This window comes from Dromiciops gliroides, chromosome 4, assembly GCF_019393635.1.
Source record: "Dromiciops gliroides isolate mDroGli1 chromosome 4, mDroGli1.pri, whole genome shotgun sequence".
NCBI classification, from domain to species: Eukaryota; Metazoa; Chordata; class Mammalia; order Microbiotheria; family Microbiotheriidae; genus Dromiciops; species Dromiciops gliroides.
This window is the reverse complement of record NC_057864.1, coordinates 109,444,693-109,470,169: the sequence shown is the minus strand read 5'-3', so window position 1 is coordinate 109,470,169 and position 25,477 is coordinate 109,444,693. Positions and strand designations below refer to the sequence as shown.

General features: G+C 43.3%; 1 protein-coding gene across 3 annotated transcripts in view; it reads right to left on the bottom strand.

The window, feature by feature from the left end:
• The window catches only part of CAMK1G (calcium/calmodulin dependent protein kinase IG), a 45,097-nt gene extending 20,127 nt beyond the window's left edge, over positions 1–24,970 (bottom strand). The window contains exons 1-2 of one of the 3 annotated variants that reach the window (XM_043999447.1): positions 24,696–24,970; positions 7,803–7,920 (exon numbers count right to left, since the gene is read on the bottom strand). In XM_043999447.1, coding sequence (XP_043855382.1) covers positions 7,803–7,894 — 92 coding nt within the window. In that variant the 5' untranslated portion in view covers positions 7,895–7,920; positions 24,696–24,970. The other 2 variants (XM_043999449.1, XM_043999448.1) reach the window with 2 other exon arrangements.
• Positions 24,971–25,477: the final 507 nt, after the last annotated feature.

Genomic DNA, 25,477 nt, shown 5'->3' with positions numbered 1-25,477 from the left:
TTTTGACGGGGGGGGGGGGGGAAGAGAGAGGAAGAGAGAGGTGTGTGTGTGCGTGTATGAGTGGGGGTGGGGTGGGGGTGGGGGGTGTATCAAAGCTGAGGCATCAAAGGATGAATAGAGTGTATTTTCCAGTCAGTTTTTCAATCGTATCTGACTCTTTGTGACCCCATTTGGGTTTTTCTTGGCAGAGATACCGGAGTGGTTTGCTATGTCCTTCTCTATCTCATTTGACAGATGGGGAAACTGAGGAATAAATGACTTGCCCAGGGTCACATAGCTAGTAAATACCTGAAGCCACATTTGAACTCAGGTCGTCCAGACTCCAGGGATGCCTTGGATGTATCTTGTGGTGTTACTCTTCTAATTTTCTAAAACACACAAGCACCTGTGCTTGGTGTTTGACTGACCTTTGGGGTTTATCTCATTATTTTTGCTGCTTACTAGCTGTGTTAGTTAGTTCCCTGCTGCCCCTCAAAATATCTGTTTCTTCCTCTAAAAAATTAAGGGGTTAAATGAGATAATCTCTAGGGTTCCTTCCAGCTCTTACAGTCCAGGACTCTATGATTCAATTGAATTTAATTCAACAAACATTTATAGATATGTGCCAGGCACTACGCTGGGGATACAAAAATTAAAACTAAATAAATGATCACTGACCCTCATAAATAAATACAAGCTAATTATTATTTAGGCACAGAGAAGTTAAGTGATTTGTCCTGGGTCACACAGCTGGAAAGTGTCCCCCCCCCCCCTCCCCGCCCCACCCAATCCCCCTGCCCTTTGGCAAGATTTGAACTTGATCTTCCTGACTGCAAGCCGGGCACTGTACCCAAGAAGGGAAAGCACTTAAATCTTTACCTTTGTTAGTGAGTGACAATGCCAAGGCTTAGCCTTCAGCCTCCTTGCCTTTGGGGATTTGGAACCTTGTTCAAAAGTGCCTTTCTTGGGGCAGCTAGGTGGTACAGTGGATAGAGCACAGGCCCTGGATTCAGGAGGACCTGAGTTCAAATCTGGCCTCAGACACTTAACACTTACTAGCTGTGTGACCCTGGGTAAGTCACTTAACCCCAATTGCCTCACCAAAAAAAAAAAGTGCCTTTCTTCCTGTTTGTCCCCATGTATGTGGATCCATTAGATCTGAAGTGGTTAGCATCCCCCAGGGTGCCCCTTGCTGTCATTTCATTCCACTCACTATTGAACAACTCACTCCAGCTCTAATTACTACTACCCACCAATACCATGTTCTGCATCCAGAATGAATGCCAGGGACTCAGCCTTTGCCCCCTCCAACTGTCAGAGAGTAATTGGGAGGCAATCTGGCAACAGGGCACTGATGCTGCCAGATGGGGCAGAAGGGCATTGTCTCTGACCCAGATGAATGCTGTAGAATATATCACATGGCTTAACGGGTCCAAAGTGTCCAGTTCTTTCTCCAGGTCCAGACTTGCTCCATCCCTATACCCCTCTTTAAAAAAATTATTTTATTTTTAATTTATGGAATAAAATAAGCATTTCTATTATATAATATAATTTTCAAAAGATGATTGTGCATAAGACTGCAAATCTATTATGTACAACTTGCTATTTAAATAATATATGATATATTTAGTATATTCTATATTATGCATATATTATATAAAATATATAATAAGGTTATCATGTAAATATCCCCCGCACACCTTATTTTTCCTTTCAAGAAAGCTCTCCAAGTGTGGTACCCTTTTCTATGACCTGGTATTAGAGTTGCCTCTTGATTATACATCAACCAGTCAATCAATAAGCATTTAGTTATATACATACATGCATATACATATGCACACATATATACATATGTATATATACATATATATGATAGGCAGGCAGAAGCATCATTATGTAGTGGACAGAGAGCTTGTCTCAAAGGAAGATCTGGGTTCAAGTCCTCCCAAAACACATCCTAGCTGAATAATCATGGGATAATCACCTAACTTCTTAGTGTCCAGGCAGCTCTCTGACTCTAAGTTATAGAACATTGGTAGTGGCACTTTTCTACCTTCCATTTTCACTATCTGTATCTTGTATATACAGTTATTTGAGGGCAGGGGCTGTAATTTATCTTTCTCTGTGTCCCTAGTACTTAGCATAGTGGCTGGGGCATAGTTGGCAATTAATAAATGCTTGTTGATTGACCAATATGGACCTAGTCCCTAGTCCTACATGCCTGTACTAATAGGGTAGATATAATCTCGAATAAAAAAATATTTTTAAAAATCATTTACCTTAATCCTGGTCTTTCAAAGCATTAGAAGATTTCCTCCCCACTTCTCCAACCCACATTTTATTTTTGGTTCTAATGCTGTTCTTTTTCATAGACTGCCCATCTCTTTAATACCAATATTCTTTCAGTAATTTCACATGGCTGTCAATCATGGAACAATATGAACCTGGAAGAACTAAAATTATAAATAACAATGGAAAAGGTTCCATGGAAAGGTACATGGTGGATGTGAGCAAGAATCAATACCTGGTCATGTGCTAAAGTGGTATATGCACTGTTATCAAGGACTGAAATGACCGGAGAAGGAAGTGGGCTAGTCATGTAGCAAGAATCAAGGAAAACAGATGGATGGTCTGTGTGATACACAGAAATCCCCATGATACTAAAAAACCAAGAGGAGGCCTTGCAGCACGTTGAGTAAGAGCCCTCTCCAAATGGCTTATGGGAAAACATGAACAAGAGTTAGTTGCATAGGATCAGAAGACCTGGAAGGGTTTGCCACCAGCACCAACGAAGGGAGTACTTAGACCAATGAAATCAGTCACCAATTATACCCAGTTTAGGCTAATACTCAGCTATTCTTTTTAACACATTCAACTCATAGGATGGTAGCTTTTGATTCATCATAAGAACATTCTGACCATTACAACTGTTTGAAAATAGAACATCCTGCCTTATGAAGTGGTGAACTTCCCTTTGTTGGAGGTATTCTAGCTGAGTTTGGATGACTACGTGTCAGAGATGGCATAGAAGGGACTCTTACATTGGGTGGGAGGTTGGCTTCCTATCGTCTGATGATTCTTGCCATTCTGAGATTTTCGGTTTCAAAGGAAAAGCTTCCAAACCAGCAGAGATGTTCAAAAATTTAATGGGCTATGTTAAGGGGGAGCGTGTTCCCTATTTCTAGGGGTGTTGTACACAGGATTTATGATTTGGAGAGAGATTGGACAAATGTCCTTTCCAACTCTAAGTCTATGTGCAAGCAAAGAACTGAGGTGGCTCAGGAAGGGAATCAAAAAGTCCAGAAGAAAAAGGAAGAAACAGATCCATAAAGCTGGGCATGCAATGTGATTTGAATCACTTATTCATAAATATAAATAAAAAGTCACTGGGATCCACCAGCCAATACTTATAAACTGGGAGGAGGCTTTCTGAATTTGAAATGCTGTATTCTCATACATCTCACTGAGGTTTGGGTTCTCCGGAGAACACAAAGCATTAAGAGTAGCTCCAGTCTCCCGGCAAGGTAGGCAAGGGATTCATGTCAGCCTTGACCTAGTCCAGATTGGGTTTAGAAAATAGACATTCTTCCCCATCTAGGAACCTTGGATGAGGAGGGAACAAGGGGTTCCATTGTATTCTTTCTTTTCATATTAACATGTTAAAGCTATGGTTTTTTCAGCAAATACTTTTATATAATCATAAAATCTTCATTTGGAAGGTGCCTTTAAAAGCAATTACTCTAGCCTCATATCCAATATGGAAATCCCCTATATAGAATTTTTTTTAAAGAAATTAATAAACATTTTTACTTATAGTTTTGGGTTCCATTTCTTTTATACCTCCTTTCCTCCCTCCCCTCCCCCATCCCTGAGGCAGCAAGTAATCCAATATAGGTTATACATATGCAATTATGTAAAACATTACCATATTAGTCATTTTGTATATGAAAACTTGAATAAAAGAAAAAAATGAAAGAAAGTGAAAAACGGCATACTCCACCTCTAACAGAATTCTCAAGGGATGGTCAACCAATCTCTGCCTGAATACTCCCACTGACATGGAACTCACTACTTCACAACATTTGTAGTATGCTGGAAAGAGCCAACTGACTGGATTCAGAGACCCTAGCTTAAAATTTTGCCTCTGATGCTCACTATGATTGTGACTCTGAGGAAGTCATTTAATCTCCTTAAGTCTGTTTCCTCATCTGTTTAAAAAAAAAAGAGAGAGAACTGGTCTAGGTGGCCCCTGATAGGATATCAGCTCCAGGTCTGTGACCCTGTGATCTAACTGTTCGAAAGTTGCACTGAAATCTGTGCCTCTGTAACTTCTGGCCATTGGTCCTAGTTCTATGGATCCACAAGGGGCTGTTTCCACACAGAAAACATCCCTGTAAACTTATCTCCCTAACATAGGATTTAGTCCCAGAAGCCCCTGGCACCCTGGGATATGTCCTATAACACAAACCTCAGCTCCCTCTGGAAAACACCGGCTTCAGTTCTCTGAAGAAGATTTGATTAGGGTTTGAGAGAATGCAAAATGCCACCCCCACACTTCTTTCCTACAGAACCATTATAAATGCAGCAGCAGTTAATATACGGCTTCCTGCAAATGCTATCACAGACTGGATGCGTGGACTCTCCCTCTGCAGTGTTTGCTGAGAGAAAACATTTTAGAGTCTGCCTTGCTCAGGGATGATCTCATGTGTATGTGAAAGCTAGTGTGCAATGGTGGAAAGACAACTGGATTGGGAGTCAGAAGAGTTTGGTTCAAATCCTGACTCTGCTGCTTGTTACCTCCATGACCTTGGGCAAATCATTAGCTTCTCTGGGCCTCTGTGTCTTCAGTCACAAAATAAAGTGGTTGGATTATATGACCTTTAATGTCCTTACCAACTTTATGGCTGTGACATATTCACAGGCTCATAAGTTTAGAGCTAGAAAGGCCCATTAGTCCAATGTTCTTATTACATAGATGAAGATACAGGGGAAGAAGTAAGTGAAGGAGGCAAGATTTGAACTCAGATCTTTGGACTCTAAAAACCATCTTTCTTTCCACACTGACAATATTAGCAAATAACTTTTTTTTTCTTTCTTGCAATTGAGGTGAAATGACTTACCCAGGGTCACACAGCTAGCAAGTATCTGAGGTCAGATTTGAACTCAGGTCTTCCTGACTGCAGGGCTGGTGCTCTATCTACTGTGCCACCTAGCTGCCCCTCAAATAGGTTCTTTCTGAGATAACTTGTGGGAGTATAAAACTGCTTTTGTAAGTACATGGAGTAAGTTTATTTTACAGAATCACCCTTGGTAATGGGTCTCTGGGTATGAAGGCGAATTCTTTGATCTGACAGCAGGCTGTGGTTCCCTCCTGCTTGAGTAATCCAAGAGCCCAAGGCAATTCCCTGGGTGGGTGGCCAGCTCCTGATGTCTCTGGCTCCTCCAGCTGAGCCTGCTTCATGGATGAAGCCGGTCAGAGCATTGCAATGCCCTGCATTCTCCTCTGTCTCATCTTCAATATGGCTGCCCTCAGTGTGTGTGGGTGACATGAATGATTCCTGGGTTTGTAAGCCAGAGCTGTGTATGACTGTGAGGTGAGGGACTCTTGATCAGGCCTCAGCTGCCAAAGTCATGCACCAGCCATGACTGAATGGCTGTAGTGAGTGAGAAGCCCTAGCTGAAATTCTCCACATGACCTGTCCTCTGGGATACCCCTCCCCCTTCCCTTCTTCCCCACCCCAGTATCTCTTCTTTCCTCATTCTTGGTTGAGGTGCCAAAGGCAAAGGCCTATTCCAGGGTAGTAGCAGGGCTAGGCCCCCAAATCCAGGGATGGGATTGCCCAGTTGAGGGCCTTTCTGCCGCTGGCTACCATTTTGGTGGGAGGATGACATGTGAGAGCAGGGCTACTTACGAACCTCCTGCTGGGAAATTTGGGAATTGACACAGCTTTTGCCTCCATCCCTGATCAGGGCACCTGTTTTACATGCATCCCAGCTCTCTAAGCCCTATCTGCCTCTCTCCACGGCAACATTGTAGTGTCTGCAGTCTAATGCAGAAGGCAATGGAGCATTTATTGACCAGCTTGTGCTTCTGATATGAGCTGAGGTGGGGGGGAGGAGAGGAAGAAGCTGAGTAGAGATCTCAGCTTTTTCCAGCAAATACCTTAATTCTGAGCTCAGAATAGGAGGGAGGAATAAGCCTCCATGGGTTCTGCCCTGCCCCAGTTTGTTGCATTTGGGATGAATAAATGAACAAATCCTCTAGGATCCACTTGTGACTCTATCCTCCTCCTATTCTTTCTCCTTCCCAGTAAGAGGTCCTCACTTTGATGTCACTTTGGGGAGACTGGCTAGTAGACAGAAGAGAGGTGTCAGTTTAGCTTACACCAGTGAGTGCCCACAGACTCTGCATACAAAGCACCATATTTGAAACATTACTCAAGAAAGTAGAGATCTAATCTTGGGTCTAGTACTTCCTCCCTCCCCTCCCCCAAACACACACACACACACACACACACACACACACACACACACACACACACAAGTATATGGATAGTCACTATGGCCAGAGACAAGGAACTCACTGACAGGAGACAGAGGAGACCTAAACTTGGCTGAGAGTGACCACCACAGGCCTGACCTGAGGAGGCAGCTCCATTGCTATTCTCTGCTACCCCAGCCAAGTTATTCTATGTTTATTGATTGACCAGAGGGAGTCACAAGGCATTGAGGGGAAGCTGGGCTGGGGACTGTGTGAACCAGCCTCAGTCAGGTACATGCAGGATTCCCCAGAGGAGGCAGCAGACCGACTTAAGTGAGGACTCTGGGAACAGAGGAGCTGTCTCTGGCTCACCCAGCCCAGCAATTATCATCAAGGGGGAACATGCTTGGACTCCGCGTGATATCTTATTTTTTTCTAACCGAAACAGAGCACTAGGAGGGGAAAGAGTGGAGGTGTTGGAGGGGAGCTGATTCAGATCTGTGAGTAATCTGACAGCTTGAGTGCTCACAGGAACCCCTTTCTGTAGCTGATGGGGTTAACCTGTTCAGTGCCAGTGGCTGTCTAAGGAAGTCCTAGAGGAGATTTTAGGATTATAGACTCCTGAGAAACTCCATGGGATTTCTCTCTCTTAGCTGAGTTTAATTGGGAGACTCAGTGGGGCAGGAGGAGGAACGGATAGATGAGAAGACCCTGGTGCCTTCTGATATGACCCTCATTTTCTCCCTCCCTACCTTGTCCCATATATTTTCCTAACTCCTTGCCTGTCCATTGTCCCCCTATTTGACACTCAGACCTTAAAAATGTTCTGATACATCCCTCGAAATAACCCTGATTCTTGAATCTGTGGCATAATGCAATGGGATGTCGAGATCAAAGTTCTATCTACACTGGTGACAATTATCCATGGAATTCATTTAAGTCACTTGGAAATTAATTCAAACATACCATCATACAATCATAACCAGACTTGGTAGAACTCAATCTGCAGGTTGTATTTGGGCCAGTTTATATTATAACTTGTTGGCTGTGTAGATAAGAGAGCAAGGATAGATGGCGACACAGGAAGAAAGACTGACATTCAGGGAAGTGGATCAGAGAAAGAACAAGTGAAAAGACTGCTTCAGTCCATGGAATGAGCCCCTCCTCCATACTTCAAACCCTCCAACCCCCTTCAAAGACCATATTGCTCCTTGGGAGAGTTTTCTTTAGCCAACTGAGTCCTGGCTCACTAGGGTACTTGCCAATAGCCAGCCCCAGAATGGCACCTGCCCTCCTCAAGTGGATTGACCCAACCTCATGCTTCCATCCTCCTTGGACTTACGATCCCAATGCTTCCATGAAGATGAAAGTTTTCCGGATGTTGGTCGTTTGCTTCTTCCAAGAACTGCAGTCATCCTCTTCTTTTCGGCCCATTGCCTCCAGAGTTGAAGCTTGAGATTCTGGAGAGGATGCGAAGGGTGGGGAAAATGAGAAGAAAGGGAAGAAGAGAGTTCACTTGGCTGCTTCTCCAAACGTCCAAAGGACACTCACCTCTTGTCCAGGATGGCGTCTCCATAGCCAAGAGTTAAGAACAGAGAAGTGGTGTGTTGTGATGGAATGAACACTGGGACTGAAAATCTGGCTTTGCCTTCTGACTCTTAAAAACGTATAAGCTGTGAGCCTGTGGGTAAATCACTTAACCTCTCTGGGGCTCACTTTCTCATTTGCAAAACTGAGACAAAAATACTTGCACCACCTGGGTTGTGGTGAGGTAAGTGCTTTGTAAATTGGAAAGTAAGGCCAAATGAGAGTTGTTATCATTATCAGGGGGCACTCTATGGCTTAGACAGAAATGAAACAAGCAAAAAGTCCCTCATTCCCCAATTACCTAGGTAGTTGCCCTGATTTTTAGGCTGGAGTGTTAGCCAGACTGGTCTCTACTCCTTTTCTTCACACACATCATATTCATTCCTATTTGCCCTTACTCATGCCCTGTTGACCCCTACTTACCCAAATCCTCTTCCATAATCAAAGCCCTGTTCAAATCTTACTACTCTCTTCCATGAAGTTGTCCTACTTTATATTATGCATGCCTCTTTATCATTTCTTAATTGGGTATGTAGGTGGTACAGCAGATGGAGTACAACCCAAAGCTCTTGTGCACACCTTTTCTTAACCTTCACAATAATCCAGTGGGCTAGGTAGGAAAACCATTATTATCCATATTTGATAGATGAGGAAACTGAGGCAACTTGCCCAAACTCACACAGTTTGGCAGACCTTAGACTAGGACTTAGATTTTCCTAAACTTAGTCCCCTATTGTTTCACCTAGATCATGCTGTCTTGAACTATTTTCTAATTATGTCATGTGCTATACACTTTTGTATCTTCCATCATATTTGGCAAAGTACTGGGCACATAGCCATTGCTCAATAAATAATTAATTGAATTAAGTCCTGGCTATAGATTGGGGATCAGGAGGTGCTGCCATTGCCTTCCTCTTTTCTTCTGGTTGATCTCCCAGTTGCCACCTACTCTGCTTAGACAATGGGCACTGAGAAGGGCAAGAACAATAGGTAAGGAACCATTGTTGCCATTACCAGTAATTATCCCACTCTCCCTCTGGGTGCGGAAACCTAGAAACATTTCTTATGAAAGCTTCCCTTAAAATAGCCACTTCTCTGAAGTTTATGGAACCCTCTAACATCTTCAAGGTTCAGACTGAGGTTAGTTTCATGCTGTTGAGAATGACAACCCATAGAAAATACCAAACAGTCACTCAACAATCAAATTTGATTGAATATTATCTGGTAGATGTATTTGGGCCATCTGACCCATTTGCACAGGAACTCCATAATTACAGAATTAGCTACTAATCCAGTTTGGATGCTTGCAAGGATTTATCAAGAGACCCAGCAAAACCACTACTAGGTCTATTTCCAAAGATGATAAAGGAAAAGAAGTTACATATTCTAAAATATTTCTAGCAGCTCTCTTTGTGGTGGCAAAGAACCAGAAAGTGTGGGTATGCCCACCAATTGGGGAATGTCTAAGTAAGTTGTGGCACATGATCGTGATGGAATTACTGCTGTGCCATATGAAGTGATGAGCTTGATATCTTTGAAAAGCATGGATAGACCAGTAAAATAACGAAGAGTGAAATGAGCGGAACTGAGAGAATGTTGTGTATAGTAATAGCAAGATTGTTTTATGAACAACCTTGTGTGAATAAGTCATTTTGACCATTACAAATACCCCAATTACCTACAAAAGATCTTTGAAGGAAAATACTATCTGGATCCCCAGAAAGAAGTGATAAATAGAAGTATGCATAGAATGATTTTACATACATACACATACAGATTTGTTCCTAATGGTGGCCATCTCTAGGGTGGGGGGAAGGAAAAAAGAAAAAAAAGGGAAAAAAGAAATTTATGTGATAACTTCACTATAAATTTTAAAGGACTAGCATGTTGTCCATAATATATTTGGAGTTTCATGTGAAATATTTTTTTTAAAAAGTATACTGTGTAATGGAAATGCTTGCTTTATTCCATAAATTAAAAATTAAATAAATAAAAATTTTAAAATGAGGATGGGAAGTGCTGTGGGGAACAGTATGACTATAAAATACAGACAGATGTGGTATAGGGAGGATGAAGTATGAAACTTTTGTTGCCTTTTAGGCCAGATGGCATATACTTTAAAGAAAAAAGTACCATTTTAATCCAAAACTTGAGGGAATTTTGTGTGTGTGTGTGTGTTTGCCATCTGGCTTTTTGACTAAATGTTTTGATTTTTGTCCTAATATTTGATGTATAGACAAAGTCTTAGTTGGATGGTACAGACGATATTGGGGAATGTCAGGAAAAGGTAGACACAGGTTCTGTTTATACACTCTTTTTTTTTGGTGGGGCAACAAGGGTTAATTGACTTGCCCAGGGTTACACAGATAGTGTCAAGTGTCTGAGGCCAGATTTAAACTCAAGTCCTCCTGAATCCAGGGCCTGTACTTTATCCACTGCACCACCTACCTGCCCCTTTATACACTTTTAATGAGGTAGAGAAAGTCATTGTGGTCTAGTGGAAAGAATCGCACCTCGGTTACTACCTGCCTATCTTGGGCAAGACACTTAATCTGCAGGGCAGGACACTTAACCTGAAGTGAGGAATAGATGACCTCTAAGGTCCCTTGCAGCTCTGACTCTTTGATTTTGTGATCTGAAATTTGCCACAGATTTGCTTTCCTGTTATGCCCATTTCAGTGGGATTCTGGGTAGCTCACTTAACCTCTTTTGGCCTTTGTTTCATCTTCTATAAATGGAGGAATTGGACTCAATGATCTCTAAGGTCCCTTCCAGCTCTAATGTGCTTTGATGTCATCTATGCATTTATTTTGTTTTATTTTTTAATTCTTCTGGGGGGTTGGAGAGGGGACAGGACTACATATTTATTTGTCTGCAGAGAATGATACATCGATTCCCACCTATGTCTGCATTTATTTTTTAAAAAATGTTTGCTTTGTGATGTGACTCTCAGCACTACCAAAACCTGAGCTTCCTTTCTTTGGATAGAGGAGGCCTCGGGATGTGTTCAGTCTTTTGGCTTATAAGATGCCAACTGGGAAACAGGCAATGGCTATGGGGGTGCTACCTCAAGGAACCCCCACAGAGCAACCACCTGCTTTCCAATAGGTATTAACCTCATGCTAGCAATAAAGCTTCATTTGTTGTCCTACCCCTTTAAATGAGATTAAAACCCAGAAGTATACTTAGTTGAATTAAAAAAGGGATAATAAGAAAAAAAAGCTTTCCAATCATATGCTCCATCCTCCCATGTCTTGAAGCGTAATCATTTACTTGCTTTTTCAGTGCAGTTTTGAGATTTAAGGGACCTATATCTGAAATCCCCATACCCAGTCCCTTAGCCCCAGGCCCTTCAAGCTTCTGAGAAACCTCTCCTAATGGCCTGATCTGGCCTATTTACATGGAAAGTCTTGAGCTGGGGCATGTTCCCAAAGGAATGTATAACTATCAGTCCTGAGAATGATTGTGCTGGCTTTCATTCCCAGCTAATGCTATGGGCCACCTTCTTTTCTCTCAGATGCTGATAACTCTCTCCCACTCCTCCTCCTCAAGGCCAATTGACAATTTCAAAGAATGACGAAACTTTAATATGAATCTCATTTTTTTGTTTCCAATGTACTTCCTGCACCTCACTCTATTTCTATAACAACTTTGATTTGGCCTCAGAGCTTGGGAACAGCAGCTGCAGGCTGTCTTGGGTTTAGGAGCCTGCATTTACAGCCTGGGACATGGATGATTGGAACCACCATTTTTGGCAGCAGTGGAGAACATAGGAGTTCAGTGCTAGCTAGGAACAGGGGAGACCCTCAGAGATCAAACTCACATTGAAGTGGGAAAAGCATCAGGGTCAGAGACAGAAGATTTAGTTAGCAGCCCCACCATTTACAAGAATTCTTAATTTGTTTGTGTGTGTGTGTGTGTGTGTGTGTGTGATGGACAACCCCTTCTGCAGACATGTGAAGCCTATAGACCTCTTTTCAGTATTGTGTTTTTAAAATGCATATAATAAAATATACAAAATTACAAAGGAAATCAAATATATTGAAACACAGTTATCAAAATGTTTAAAAAATATAAATTCATGAACTCTAGATTAAGAACTCTTGATTACTAATCTATGTGATTGTAGTAAATTACTCTGCTTCAACCTTAGTGTCTCCAACTGGGAAACATAGTTAGTAAATCTTATATAGGCACTAAGGATCTTATTGCCTACTCTAGTCTCTAGTGCCCAACAAATAGTAGGTGCTTAATAAATGGTTAGTGATTGAGTAATTGATGGACAGGGATAATTTGCATGTGTAAGGGGCTAAAATTCTAGCTATGATGTCTAAAATCTAATGAGTGGTCGCTTTAAATTAGAAGCTTTAGCAAGAGTTTAGACTTTTAAGTTTATTAAAAGTGTAATCAGAAGTAGGTGAGGAGAGAGAGAGAGAGAGAGAGAGAGAGATAAAAGGCAATCTTCCTCTAACTATCTAAATAGACCCCAGCATCCAAACCCCCAAGCCAAGGTCAGGAACCCAAGAGACCAACGCTTCAGCAGCTACTCCCAGAACCTCTTGTGAAACAGGAAAAAGAGCCGTCCACACATGCGTAGCTCCAAGCGAATTGGCTGGTAACTTTGATTGACAGGACCCACGAGCAAACATTACTTCCTGACGCTGAACTGACCTTTGAAACCCCAGAAAAGGTCACTTCTGGATGCTAAAGTCACATGGTTTCTTCTCATGGCCAGAGCTCACAATCTCCCAGCAGGGGGTGCCATTCCAATTCTCACACATGTAACTACCTATTAAGAAAATATTTTTTCCCCCAATTACCTATGGCTTGAGGCACTGTGGTATAGGCTCTGTAGAGGTTCCAAAGATGTATAATCCTTGAGGATCTTTTTTTTTTTCTTTTTGGTGGGGCAATGAGGGTTAAGTGACTTGCCCAGGGTCACACAGCTAGTAAGTGTCAAGTATCTGAGGTCAGATTTGAATTCAGGTTCTCCTGAATGCAGGATCAGTGCTTTATCCACTGCACCACCTAGCTGCCCCCTTTAGCATCTTATAATCTATTTGTGGGAGATATGACCTAGACATATGAACACCTACTAAAAATACTTGACTATATTCTAAGCACCAAATGAACAATCTGGACAAGGACCCCAGAACTCAGCTGAGGGTGAGAGCACTGTGGACTGGAAGTGTCCAAGGAAGGTTTCAAAGAAAGTGGGATTTTCAACAGAAGAGGAAATTTCTGTAAGAAGATTCAGCTCAGACCCAGGTTTCTCAAACCCAAGTAAAGTGTAACTCAAACTGTCATATTTCCTCTGAAAGTCTCTAAGAATTATTTTTTGGATCTACTGTGAAGGAATAGCAACTTGGCAAGAGTAAAGGCAGAAATATCATTGAAGGATGGAGGTTTCCTTCCAAATGAGACCACTTAGGACTAGACATTGGGGTAGCCAGATGAAGCTTGTCCTCAAATAGGGAAGTTTACTGGATTGGGACTCGGAGTACCTGGGTTCAAATCCAGGCTCTGCTATTTTCTGCGTGAGCTTGTATGTACCTCAGTTTCCCTATCTAAAACTGGACTAGATTGGACTATATGACCCCTAAAGTCCCTTGCCTATGAATAAGCCTTTTGAATCTATGGCGGTGATACCATCTGTTCCAGACGAGTAGGACTATTTAGGGAAAAGGAACTCTCCTAAAAAAGTATCTTGGATATTCCCATCAGCGTGTGTATGTGTGTGCGTGTGGCGGGGGAGATACTGGTTTTGGATGGAAGAACACTGTCCAGGGCTCAGATGAGGCAGTTAAGGTTCTGTTCTTGCAGGGACTGACCTGCACTGGAGCTGGCAGCAGCTCTTCTCTCTGACCAGCTGCCTCTTGTACTTATTTATTGGGTGCTGGTGAAAGAAGTGCTGGCTGATGGCCTGTGGGACAGAGCCCTTGATTTGTCCTCTTCAAGGAGCTCAGATAGAAAAGCAGCCTTTCTCATCCCTCCTTTCCTCAGCTCTGCTCCTCCCCCCTCAGCCAATGGAGGCCCTTCTAGTGCCAAACTCAGAAGAGATTCCCTCTTAGTTTCCTTGAACCTTCCTCTGCTGAGGCTAGGGAAACCTAGGGGAGTCAATAAGTCAAATAGTTATTAATCAATTACTATTTGCCTGCTACTGCACTGAACTTTGGACATACAAATATAGACAAAAAGACAGTCTCTGCCCCCAAGAAGCTGACATTCTAATAAGGAAAGACAACACAAAAAAAGAAAGGAGAGAAGAATACTCATGGGGGCATGGAAGAGAAGGTCTGGAATGTAATGGGGAGAGGAAGGAAGACATGATTGGCCAGGGTGTTCTCCTTAAAATGGAAGGGCTGGAAGAGAATTAGACAATCAGAGGAAGAAGCCACAGGGGCAGAGGATAATTCTAGTGGGAGAAGTCTAGGAAAGATGTGAACTTCCAGGCTGAAGAGGTTTCTGTGGCATGCATGATAGAGGAAGTTCAGAGAGCCAGGAAAGCAGCCTCAAGAGTACTGAAGGGAAGGCTCAGGTATACCACTTTACCTTCTAAGGATATTGTTCAGTTATTTTTGGTCATGTCCAACTCTTTGTGACCCTATTTGGGGTTTTCTTAGTAAAGCTACTTGAGTGATTTTTCATTTCCTCCTCCAGCTCATTTTACAGATGAGGAATGGAGGCAAACAGGGTCAAGTGACTTGCCCAGGGTCACACAGCTAATAAGTGTCTGAGGCCAGATTTGATCTTAGGAATATGAGTCTTCCTGATTCCATGGCTAGATACTCTATCCACTGTACCACCTAGCTACCTTTCTGGGGCAATACCAGAAGAATTAAGGCTAGAAGGGACCTTAGAGGTTATTTAGTCCAGCCACTTAACTCTACAGATGAAAAATTAGGTTAAATGACTTGTCATATGGCTAGTATCTGAGGGGGATTTGTAACTCAGTCTTCCTGACCCCAGCACTCTTATCTACTGTCAAACTCCTAGATCCAGATTAAGATGTAATGGGTGGGGGGGGGGGGAGCTAGGTGGCGAAGTGGATAAAGCACTGGCCCTGGATTCAGGAGGACCTGAGTTCATATCTGGCCTCAGACACTTAACACTTACTAGCTGTGTGACTCTGGGCAAGTCACTTAAACCTCATTGCCCTGAAAAAAAAAAAAGATGTAATTGGGGCATGTTTAACAAAATAAATAAAAATAGAATACAACAAAGATAATGTTAATTTCTGGTTTTCTAAGTCAATAGGCACCCTGTAGATATTTGTTTCTATTTGAGTATGACCTTGGTTTATACCAAATTGCCTCACACTATTCTGTTGACCTTCAAAAGCCTTTCACAACCTGGTCCCAAACTATGATTCCACCTTATTTTTATGTTATTCCCTTTACTGTACTTTAGGGTCCAGCCAACTTGCTTTCACTCCATAGTGCTATTGATATTTTGCACTTCTGTATTAGCAGTCCCACCCACCCCCTTCCTGGAGCATACTCCCACCTCATTTTCACCTTTCAGAATTCTCCATCTTCTTCAAAATTCTATTCAAGTGATACCTTCTAGAATTTCCAGGAAACCTTTCCTGATCTCTCTCATTTGATAGTGTCTTCTCCGCCTAAAATTTTACCTTGTATCTACTTAGTTATAGACATGTCTTTCCCAATAGAATCTAAGCTCCTTGAGGGGAGGGCCTGTTTCATTTTTATCCATGCAGCCATAGTGTTTGGCACAGTCCCTAGCACACAATAGGCACTTATTAAAAGCTTGTTGCTTGTTTGCTGTTTTGTAGCCATTTATGTGCATATTTTAGCTCCCTTGCTAGATTGTTAGCTCTTTGAGGACAAAGAAGGTGTTTCATTTATCTTTGTATCTTTCCCAGGACATTCATACCTTCAAAGATTTAGTAAGGTGCAGCTAGATGGTACAGTGGATATAGTGCAGGACTGGAATCAGGAAGACTCATCTTCCTGAGTTCAAATCTGGCCTCAGACAACTAGCTGTGTGACCCTGGGCAAGTCACTTTATCCTGTTTGCTTCAGTTTCCTCATCTGTAAACTGAAGAAGGAAATGGCAAATTATTCCAGTATCTTTTCCAGGAAAACCTCAAATGGGGTCATGAAGAGTTGGACATGACTGAACAACATGTGCAAAGACTGATTAAACCCTTATCTTTAGGAGCTTACAGTCTAATGAGAGGAAAGGTATATCCCCACAGAACTATAAAATAAAGGAGAGTTAGATAACCACAAAAAAGGGCATCCATAATAGAGATTCAGTAAAAGTTTGTTGTATTTATTAAGATAAGAGTCACTGATCCAGGGCCAGTGGCCCCAAAGAGTTTTAAAACCTTTGGCCTACAAGAGAAATGTAGAAGTCATATATACAGATCTTTTTCTAGTAAGTGCTGTATCTAAGAACTATTCTTGCCATATAGGCAGGTCTATTCTCATTCTTTGAAATTGCTGAGGAATAGAATATTTCCAGAAACCTCTTTCAGACTCTAAACATTCTGTTCCATAAACCTCTCCTAAAAAGTCTAACATCAGTTCCTACTTCTATAGTGATGAGCCCAATTCAAGATAATTCTATAAATATTTACGGAGTATCTTCTTTGGAGCTGGAGAAGAGATGAGCATTTTCCTCTGCCTAGCTGCTCTAAAGATTATCATGCTAATACTCAATATTCTCTTCACCAGAGCAAATAATCTCAATTCAAGTATTTATTAAGTGCCAACCGTGCTAAGTCCCTAGAGAGATAAAAAATTGAGCTTTTAAAAAACTTTGCTATGCCAACTTACCCACAATGCATCTGGAACATGATAACTAGAAAAATTTAAGAAATCAGGGTGAAAGGAAACAAGGATCCTTCAAATCTCTAGCAGGATATTAACCTTCCAGAGTTAACCTTCTAATCAGGGAGGCCTAGAGCCAGGAATTGGGGAAGGACTCCACCCTCTTCTGCTCTCCTGGCCAGGGTAAGTGAAGACCTGAAGTGAGAAGCCCAATCACACCTCCTTTCCACCCTGTAGGGAGTAGGGATCTGGAGTTTGGAAGGTGTCTGGTAAGAATGAGAAGGAAAAAAAGAGGAGGGGGACCCCTCAAACTCAATGTCTTTTGAGAGAGAAAGGGGTCTTCATTAATGCTTTAGATTAGAACAGACCCTTGGCAAAAGTAGGCATTGGAGAGATTTGCTTTTGTTGTCCTCCCCCCCCCCCCCCCCCCCGCACCTACCTGTCACCAACTCCCCTTCTGGTACTTTCTTTTGGGGAAAGTGCCCTAAAGTTGCCTTCTCACTGCCTAGGTAGGGCCTTAGCAAGTCATTAATTCCTTTGTTAGGCATTGAGTTCTAACATGATGCTCCTATACTTTATCTCCTGAACTTTATCCTCTCCTTTCTGATTTTAAAGAAACTACTACCCTTATATCAGCAGATTTGATAGCTGGCTCTGCTAGATGAATAACACAGGGAGTACGGCATTCCAATATGTTAGCATTTGCTTGCCATCAGAAGTCCAATTTGTAAAGGACACGAGTGTTTTCCTAGTGTCTGTTGTACCAAGTTAACATTGTAGACACTGAGCTTCTTCCCTGTCCATCAAAACTTACCTGCCCTGTGTCCAATCCTTTAAATCCTTCTTTATGTTATACAATAACAAGTGAATCTGAGAACCGATTAATACCTTTTGTTAGCTTTAAGGTATTAATTTACCCTTCAAGGAAGATTTCATACTGTAGCGGACACTTTTTGGAGATACAAGGAATTACCACAATGGTGTGAAATTCAGATGGATATTTAATATGGTCCGCGCAGAGCAGAATGGGTCTTTCATGGGTCAGTCTCATTGGTCTTTCTGGGATGAGCATTAACTTGATAGCATATCCAGGAAGGCTTTAAGGAAGCTCCCTCAGTGGTCAAACAAATTACTTACAACCTTGATCCAAAAGGGAATGGCTGATCTTACAAGGGCATCTGCTGTTAGGGTTTTGGACTCTTTCTGAGCCAGATATGACCAGCTCAAGAAGCCCATGGGATAGAGGTTATCCTTCAGGTTCTCCTTAAGAAAATGCATCCTTTGCCACAAGACTGGGTCATATCACATCATGGGAATATGCACATACATAAAGGAAACAAAGACAACATGCAAACAATTAAATGTATACAAGCTATATAGGGTAGGTGGAATGTCATCTCAGAGGGAAGGCACCACGGGAGGTGAGGGTAGGCTAAAAAGGGCTCCCAAAGAAGGTAGGATTTGAGCTGAAGAAAGTCACAAAAAACCATGAGGCAAGGGTGAGGGACCAGCAAATGAAACTTTTCAAAAGGAGAACAAAGCTCTTCTCTATTCATTTGCTCAACTCAGCTGGGCCTGCCAGACTATATTTATGAGAGCCATGGGTCCCAAAGAGTTCTGGCATCTTTGGGCCACAAGAGAACTATAAAAGTCATATATGCCCATCTCATTTTCTGGTAAGTATGGTATCTTTTTGTTTTTGTTTTGCGAGGCAACTGGGGTTAAGTGACTTGCCCAGGGTCACACAGCTAGTGTCAAGTGTCTGAGGCCAGATTTGAACTCAGGTCCTCCTGACTCCAGGGCTGGTGTGCTATCCACTGCGCCACCTAGCTGCTCCCAAGTATGGTATCTAAGAAATATTCTTACCATGTTGGTCTATACTCATTCGTTGAAATGCTAAATAATAAAATATCCCTAGCAATCTCTTTCATGCTCTACTTCCATAAGCCTGCCTAAAAAGTCTAACATCACTCCCTACTTCTATAGTAATAAGTCCAATTCAAGATAATCCTACAAATATTTAATCCTAAAAAATATTTATCTTCTGAATCCTGACCAGCTACTGACTTGCAGGCTTGTCACCCCTTTTATATTGGTGGTCCCCCATACCACACCACATTCAGAAGCCCAATCATTCTGATAACAGACTGGCCTGATCTTTGGATTTTATCTTCTCTCCCAACCTGCTCTTACTACTTGAGGATTTCTCTAATTATTGGCACATGCTGGTCCTGCCTTGAGTAGCCCATAATACCATGATCCTTTTTCCATTGAGTCAAATCAACAAGCATTTATTTAGAACCTAATATGTGCCAGACATTGTGATAAACACTGGAGATATGAGGCAAGCTCTAGTCCCTGTTCTCAAGGAGTTCACAGTGCAATGGGGGAGACAACATGCATGTGGCTATGTACAAACAAGATATATACAGGATAAATGGGAGATAATTCAAGAGGGAAGGCACTAGCATTAAGGGGGAACAGGAAAGTCTTCTTCTTCTTCTTTATTTTTTGCAGGGCAATGAGGGTTAAGTGACTTGCCCAGGGTCACACAGCTAGTAAGTGTCAAATGTCTGAGGCCGAATTTGAACTCAGGTCCTCCTAAATCCAGGGACGGTGCTTTATCCACTGCGTCATCTAGCTGCCCCCGCAAGAAAGCCTTCTTACAGGTGACTGAATTTCTGTGGCTTTCTTTCTTCAAGGTTCAGCTCAGGTACCATCTCTGCTGTAAAGTCTTCCCTACCTCTCTTTTGTTACTGTTCTCTTCTCCACCAAGTTACTTTGTATATACTATATGTGTATAAGTCATTTGGACCCAGTGGAACGTAAGTACCTTCATGGCCAGTATGGTTTCTTTTTTTTATCCAGAGCTCCAAGCTCAGTGCTTACATATATCAAAGGCTTGATAAATGTTTGTTGATTTGATTTGAATTTTCCACTACTCTCAACACCTCCCTTTCCTGGCACGTAGCCCTATTTAGCTTTAACTAGTGTGGGGGCAACAAAGCTTTCCCCCCCAGGGAACTTCCATGTGAGGGAGATGATCTTTGTCCTGTCTTTGGTGACACATGGTTCAACTGCCCACATTTAGTTACCTCCAGTACTGTTTCTGTGGCCCCTCTTCCATGGGGGTCCACCTACTTTCCCAAGATCCCCACAGAGGCAAGAACCGGACACTGTAGGGGACTGCCCATCTACCTCCTTCTTTTGGTGACTAACTACATCAGGGCCAGACTGTTCTCTGTGTGGTTGTGCCTCTCCCCTCAAGTGAATTTGCCCTAGTTACAGTTAGAGTCTTGGGACCTTCCACTGGACAAGGCACTGAAGTCAGGGTTGGGGCACTCCTAAGCCCAGGGGAAGAATTACACTCCCCAGTTTGGGCTTACTGAGGTCTCTCTGAAATGCTCTTACTATGAGCAACAGCTCTCCTGTGACCACTAGATGGAAGATAATAGAACTCCATCTCATTAGGTCACATTAAGGGACAACTTGCCTAGAGGGATAGAATGACCTTAGGAAGACTATATGCATCAACCTACTTCCTTTCCCACCCCCATCTCCCACCACCTGGGGACATTGATTCTGCAATGAGGCACCAATCTCCCCCTCACCCTCTCCCGGACCCACTTAGCACTGTATGGTATTTTGAGCCTGCTTTTGTGACGGCAGCTGCTTCCCACAGGGAGCAACCCCCTTTCCATTGACATCCAAGTCTGCTGTTGTAGGGCTGGCCATGCCCGCTTCCTGATTCAGTGGCTGCCTCTGTTCATTCATTCATACTGCAGCTCATTCACTCCTCCCAGGCTCTGGCACGGGCTGTCTCCTCCGTCACTCTCGCCCTGTGCGGCAATTTATTTCTGGCTCTGTGTGCGTGCGTGTGTGTATGTGTGTGTATGTATGTGAGAGAGATACACAGACACTCTCCTCGGAGATTCTTTTCAGGCTCAGCCAGAATTGTTCCCACTCCTACTTCCATAATAGCGTCCACTGCCTCCTCTTTTCTGAAGGTGCTTTTTTCCGCTTTTCTTTTTCTCTCTGTCACACACACACACACACACACAAAGGGAGGGAGGAACCTGTGGCCACCTTGTTGCCATCATTCCACAGACCCAGAGCTCTTCACTCCTACTCACCAGCCCTAGCCTCATCCTTTGGCCAATGCTTACCCAAGTCTTGGGTAGGGAGAGGGAAGCACATCATAGATGTGAAGGCAGGCAATAAAGGGGCATAATGAATGACTGCTTTCCTCTAAATACATCTGTGGAATAAGAGATGGGCACGTGCTGTCCCGGGGGGAATTAGTGTTATAGCTATATATTTCTCCCTCTCCCCATCCCACCTAAAAAGGGAGGGATAGTCCTCTTCCATTTCAGGTTAGGGACAGCATCTTATTTAATAATGATATATGATGTAAGAAAAGATTTCCTAATATCAAAGCCTGTAAGATACTGCAATGTATATATTTATATATAATAATAATAGTAGGTGATGCTAATATAGCACTTTGAGGTTTGCAAATTGTTTTATCTACTTTAGCTCCTTTAAATCTTCACAAGCACCCCATAAGTAGGGTGCTATTGTCTCCATTTTTCAGATGGGAAAACTGAGGTTCAGAGAAGTTGGAAAACTTGCTCAGGGTTACACAGTAAATATCTGTGGTGGCTTTTGACTTCTGGATTTTACCTCTAAGCCCACAGCTATGTTCATGGCACCAATAAGAAATATGTAATGACAGGACAGGTACTCTGAGGTCCGAGTGGGTAAGTCTCATATTCTCTCAAGAGAGCAGCAGGAGTAGGAGCCTTGACTTCTAATCTAGAATACCCACAGAGATGCTTTGTTTCAAGAATACATCAGCCCAGCAAATATTCACCCACTGCCTACAAGTTGTAGGTGAGAGGGGGTGTGATGTAATGGAAAGCCAGGTTCCAAGTCAGGAAAACCAGGGTTCAAGGTGAATCTCTGACACACAAACTATGGCTGTCTCATCTAAAAGATTCAAAGTTACAGAATAGGTTCTTGACCCCTCTGAGCCTCAGTTTTTCCTCATCTGTAAAATGGATAGATGGCCTCCAAGGTCCTTTCCAGCTCTAAGCCTGGGATCCTGTGATTCCATCTAGTGATTGGCATGGACATTGGTAGATAAGGTTTCCTCACTGGGACTTCCCTACACTGATAAATTTATAGGTCCAGTGAGAAGCAAACTGAGCTACATGCTAGGGATTCAAAGAGGAAAAGTGGTATCCCCTGCCTTTAAGGAGTTTACAACATAGTTGGGGGGGGGAATAACAAGATATGCCCATATATATCTATAAGGCAGAATATGCTATGGTAAATTAGAAGGGGGAATGATGACTTCAGCGAGAAGAATTAGAGAAAGCTTCAGTGAGGAGGAGGCAGTATTCTGGAGAATTGAAGGAAGGGAGATATTTCAAGAAACAGAGATATGGGTAGGGTAGTGGAAGATTCCTTCCCAGGTATGGAGGATAAGCAGAGCAAATCAGCCAGAGCAAAAAGGCAAAGACAGAGAGAGATGAGGGAGGTCAGGATAAGAGGAGTCTTATTCTTTCTTATTTCTAAACATTCTCTCTCTCTCTCTCTCTCTCTCTCTCTCTCTCTCCTCTTTCCTCTTTCCTGCTTCTCCCTCTTCTCTCTTTCTCTCTCCCCCCTCTCTCCCTCACCCTCCCTCCAACCACATGAACACTCCTCTAGTTATTTTACCCTCTTGCAAAGTCCCTTGGTGGAATGTTTCCATCCACCTCTTGCCCTTCTTAACTTTTTTTTTTAAGTGAGGCAATTGAGGTTAAGTGACTTGCCCAGGGTCACACAGCTAGTAAGTGTTAAATGTCTGAGGCCAGATATGAACTCAGGTACTCCTGACTCCAGGGCCGATGCTCTATCTACTTCGCCACCTAGCTGCCCCCCTTCTTAACTTTTTAAGGAATGTTGACTGGACAACTCACATTGAGATATGTAACCCAACTGACCTGAGGAAAGTTGTACCTCAATTCTAACAGGTATAACTTTGTTACATCTGCACTAAGCAAAAGCAGTCACAAGTCTTGGGTGTCTGTCAGTCATTTTTCAGTCATGTCCAATTCTTCATGACCCCATTTAGGGCTTTCTTGGCAAAGCTACTGGAGAGATTTGCCATTTCCTTCTCCAGCTCATTTGACAGATGAGGAAACTGAGACAAACAGGGTTAAGTGACTTATCCAAGGTCACACAACTAGTAAGTGTCTGAAGCCAGATTTGAACTCAGGAAGATGAGTCCTTGACTTGAGGTCCTGCATTCTACCCACTGTGCCACCTAGATATCCTTTGCGTGGTTTATGATTCTTCAGAATCAGGGTTGAGTTCTGTTGTTCACTCTCCCACATCTCTTGGACCCAGCTCCAGCCTCCCCCTTGCACCCCAATATTAGTCTTCAGTTTTCCTTACCCAGTATACCTTCTTTCCTCAAAGCTCTTCATATGCTTTAACTCCCCCCCCCCCAAGCTTTAAATAATTTATGTTAAACTTTCTTTTTAAAGCTTATTTTATAACTGGGAATGAGCCCTCGGGTTTTTTTTTTCCTTTGGGGCTTACTGAGCCCAGTCAAGAGGAACAATAGCTCTGTCTCAGTTTCTGACCTTGAACTGGCCCCATCCATCATGTGGATGCTACCTGCTTGACTTGCATGACCCTTTGCTGGTGATCCCCGGTCTGGGTACACAGCAAAGGAGCCGGTTGGGCTGGGCTGGGCTGCTCTGGGCTCAGCTTGGCTAGATTGGGCTACGCTGGGCTGGCCCTGAGTTGCAACGAAGCCTCTGGCTGAGGGTCATGCTGACAGCCTCCTGGTGGTACTGCAGGGTTAATGTTTGTGCGTCAAAGTTACGTGAAAGAAAAGGGACAAGAGGTGTGGATGGGGTGGGAGTGAGTTCTAGAGCCCCCCCCCCATATTTTAATATTTCAGCTTTAGAATTAATGAGGAAGTTTTAAAAGGGGAGAAATCCTGGGCGTTGGAGGAAATCAAGAAGCAGTCTTGTGACTGGCAGCATCACAGTAGGAATTTTCGCATCCTTTAGTGTCCAGAGATAAAAGAGCCCAGAACAGATCTTTGGCCCTAGTCCTAGCAGTACTGCCCCAAGATCCACCCCTTCCCCTTGCATTTAATACGTGCTCAAAACAGTTTCTGAATGCTGAATGAGTGGTTTCAGCGTCCAGTCACAATACAATAAAAACAATCCCTTAGATTTCTACAGAGCTTCACTTTCACATTCTCTTATACGTTAGCTTTCTGTGGTCTCCCCGACACCCTTCCAAGGTAGGAAGAACAGTGACCACTCTCCCCACCCCCATTTTACAGATGAAGAAACTGAGGTTCACAAAGGTGAGGTGCTGAGGAGGATCACACATGCGTGTGTACCCACGCAAGCCTGGTGTCCCACAGACCGAGAGGTCTGATGTGCCTTTGGGGAGCTCCCAGTCACCAACCTCTACGAAGGGGTCTCAGGGGCGGGGTGTCTTCTAGGATTCAGGACACTTTTTGCATCCTCCCTCCCCCAGAAAAATGCTAAGAGGATAAGAGCTTGTCCCAGCCCTAGGGGAAATGCCCCATCACCCCCTGGGGGAGTCTTGCCCCTGACCTCTGGTCCCAAGCCACTTTCCAAAGCGGCACCAACTTACCCAGAATAGGGAGGGAGTCAATGACATGCTGGAGCCGCCCAAGCCCCGCACTGGCCAGTGCCTCCCCTGACTGCCCCGCAATAGCGATAGGAGCCCCAGCTCCTCCGCCCAGCGCGGGCTGCATGCCTCCCGCCAGGCGTGGGGAGCACGGTGTGGCCACGAAAGAAGCCGCTTCACCTTACCCAGAGACTGGCCAGGAATTGCTCCTCTGCGCTCCAGCTTGGGCTCCTACAGGTCTGCAAGGATTAGCCAGCCTGCTGCCTCGCCGCTCTAACAATCAACTGGAATTAAAGGGAAGGAATGCAGGGGTTTTCTTTCCCAGGACGGTAACCAAGCAGTCCTTAAAGGGGAGTAAAAGTGGCTAGGGTAGATTGCATCTCTCCTTCCTCTCTCCCCAGATTTGCATTCCCCAGGTCTGGCCAGTCTCTTATCTTGGCCAGGAAAAGCATTTGTGAAGGGGCCCTTTCAGTCCAGACCGTAGTGGGGCGGGGCAAGGCGGGGCGGGGCGGGGCGGCGAGGGGAAGAAAGAATTTATCTACACAAGACTAAACGGGGAACGACTTCTATCAGTAAGTTCTCTTATCCTGCTTGCCTCAGTTTCTCTTTTAAACAGTAACGGACTTTCTGAGTTGAAAGGGGACTGACTCAGAGGTTATTTAGTCCAATCTATGCCTCATTAGGAAACCCCTACTATGACATCCCCTAACAGGCTTTTATGACACTCATTCTTTAAGAGGCATTCACTTCCTCCTAAAAAAACTCTTCCTTATAGTTGGCTGAAACCCATCTCTCTGAAATTTCCATTCATTGTTTTGGGTTCTAGCTTCTGGGGTCCAATGCCTCTTTTTCATGACATTCGGCAGCCCCCCAAACCTGTTCCTTTTGCATATTTTCCTCCCTGGGTCTTCAAGATATTATTCTTTCCTGCTTCTTTCCATCCCTGTCTTATTGATCATTCTTAGTC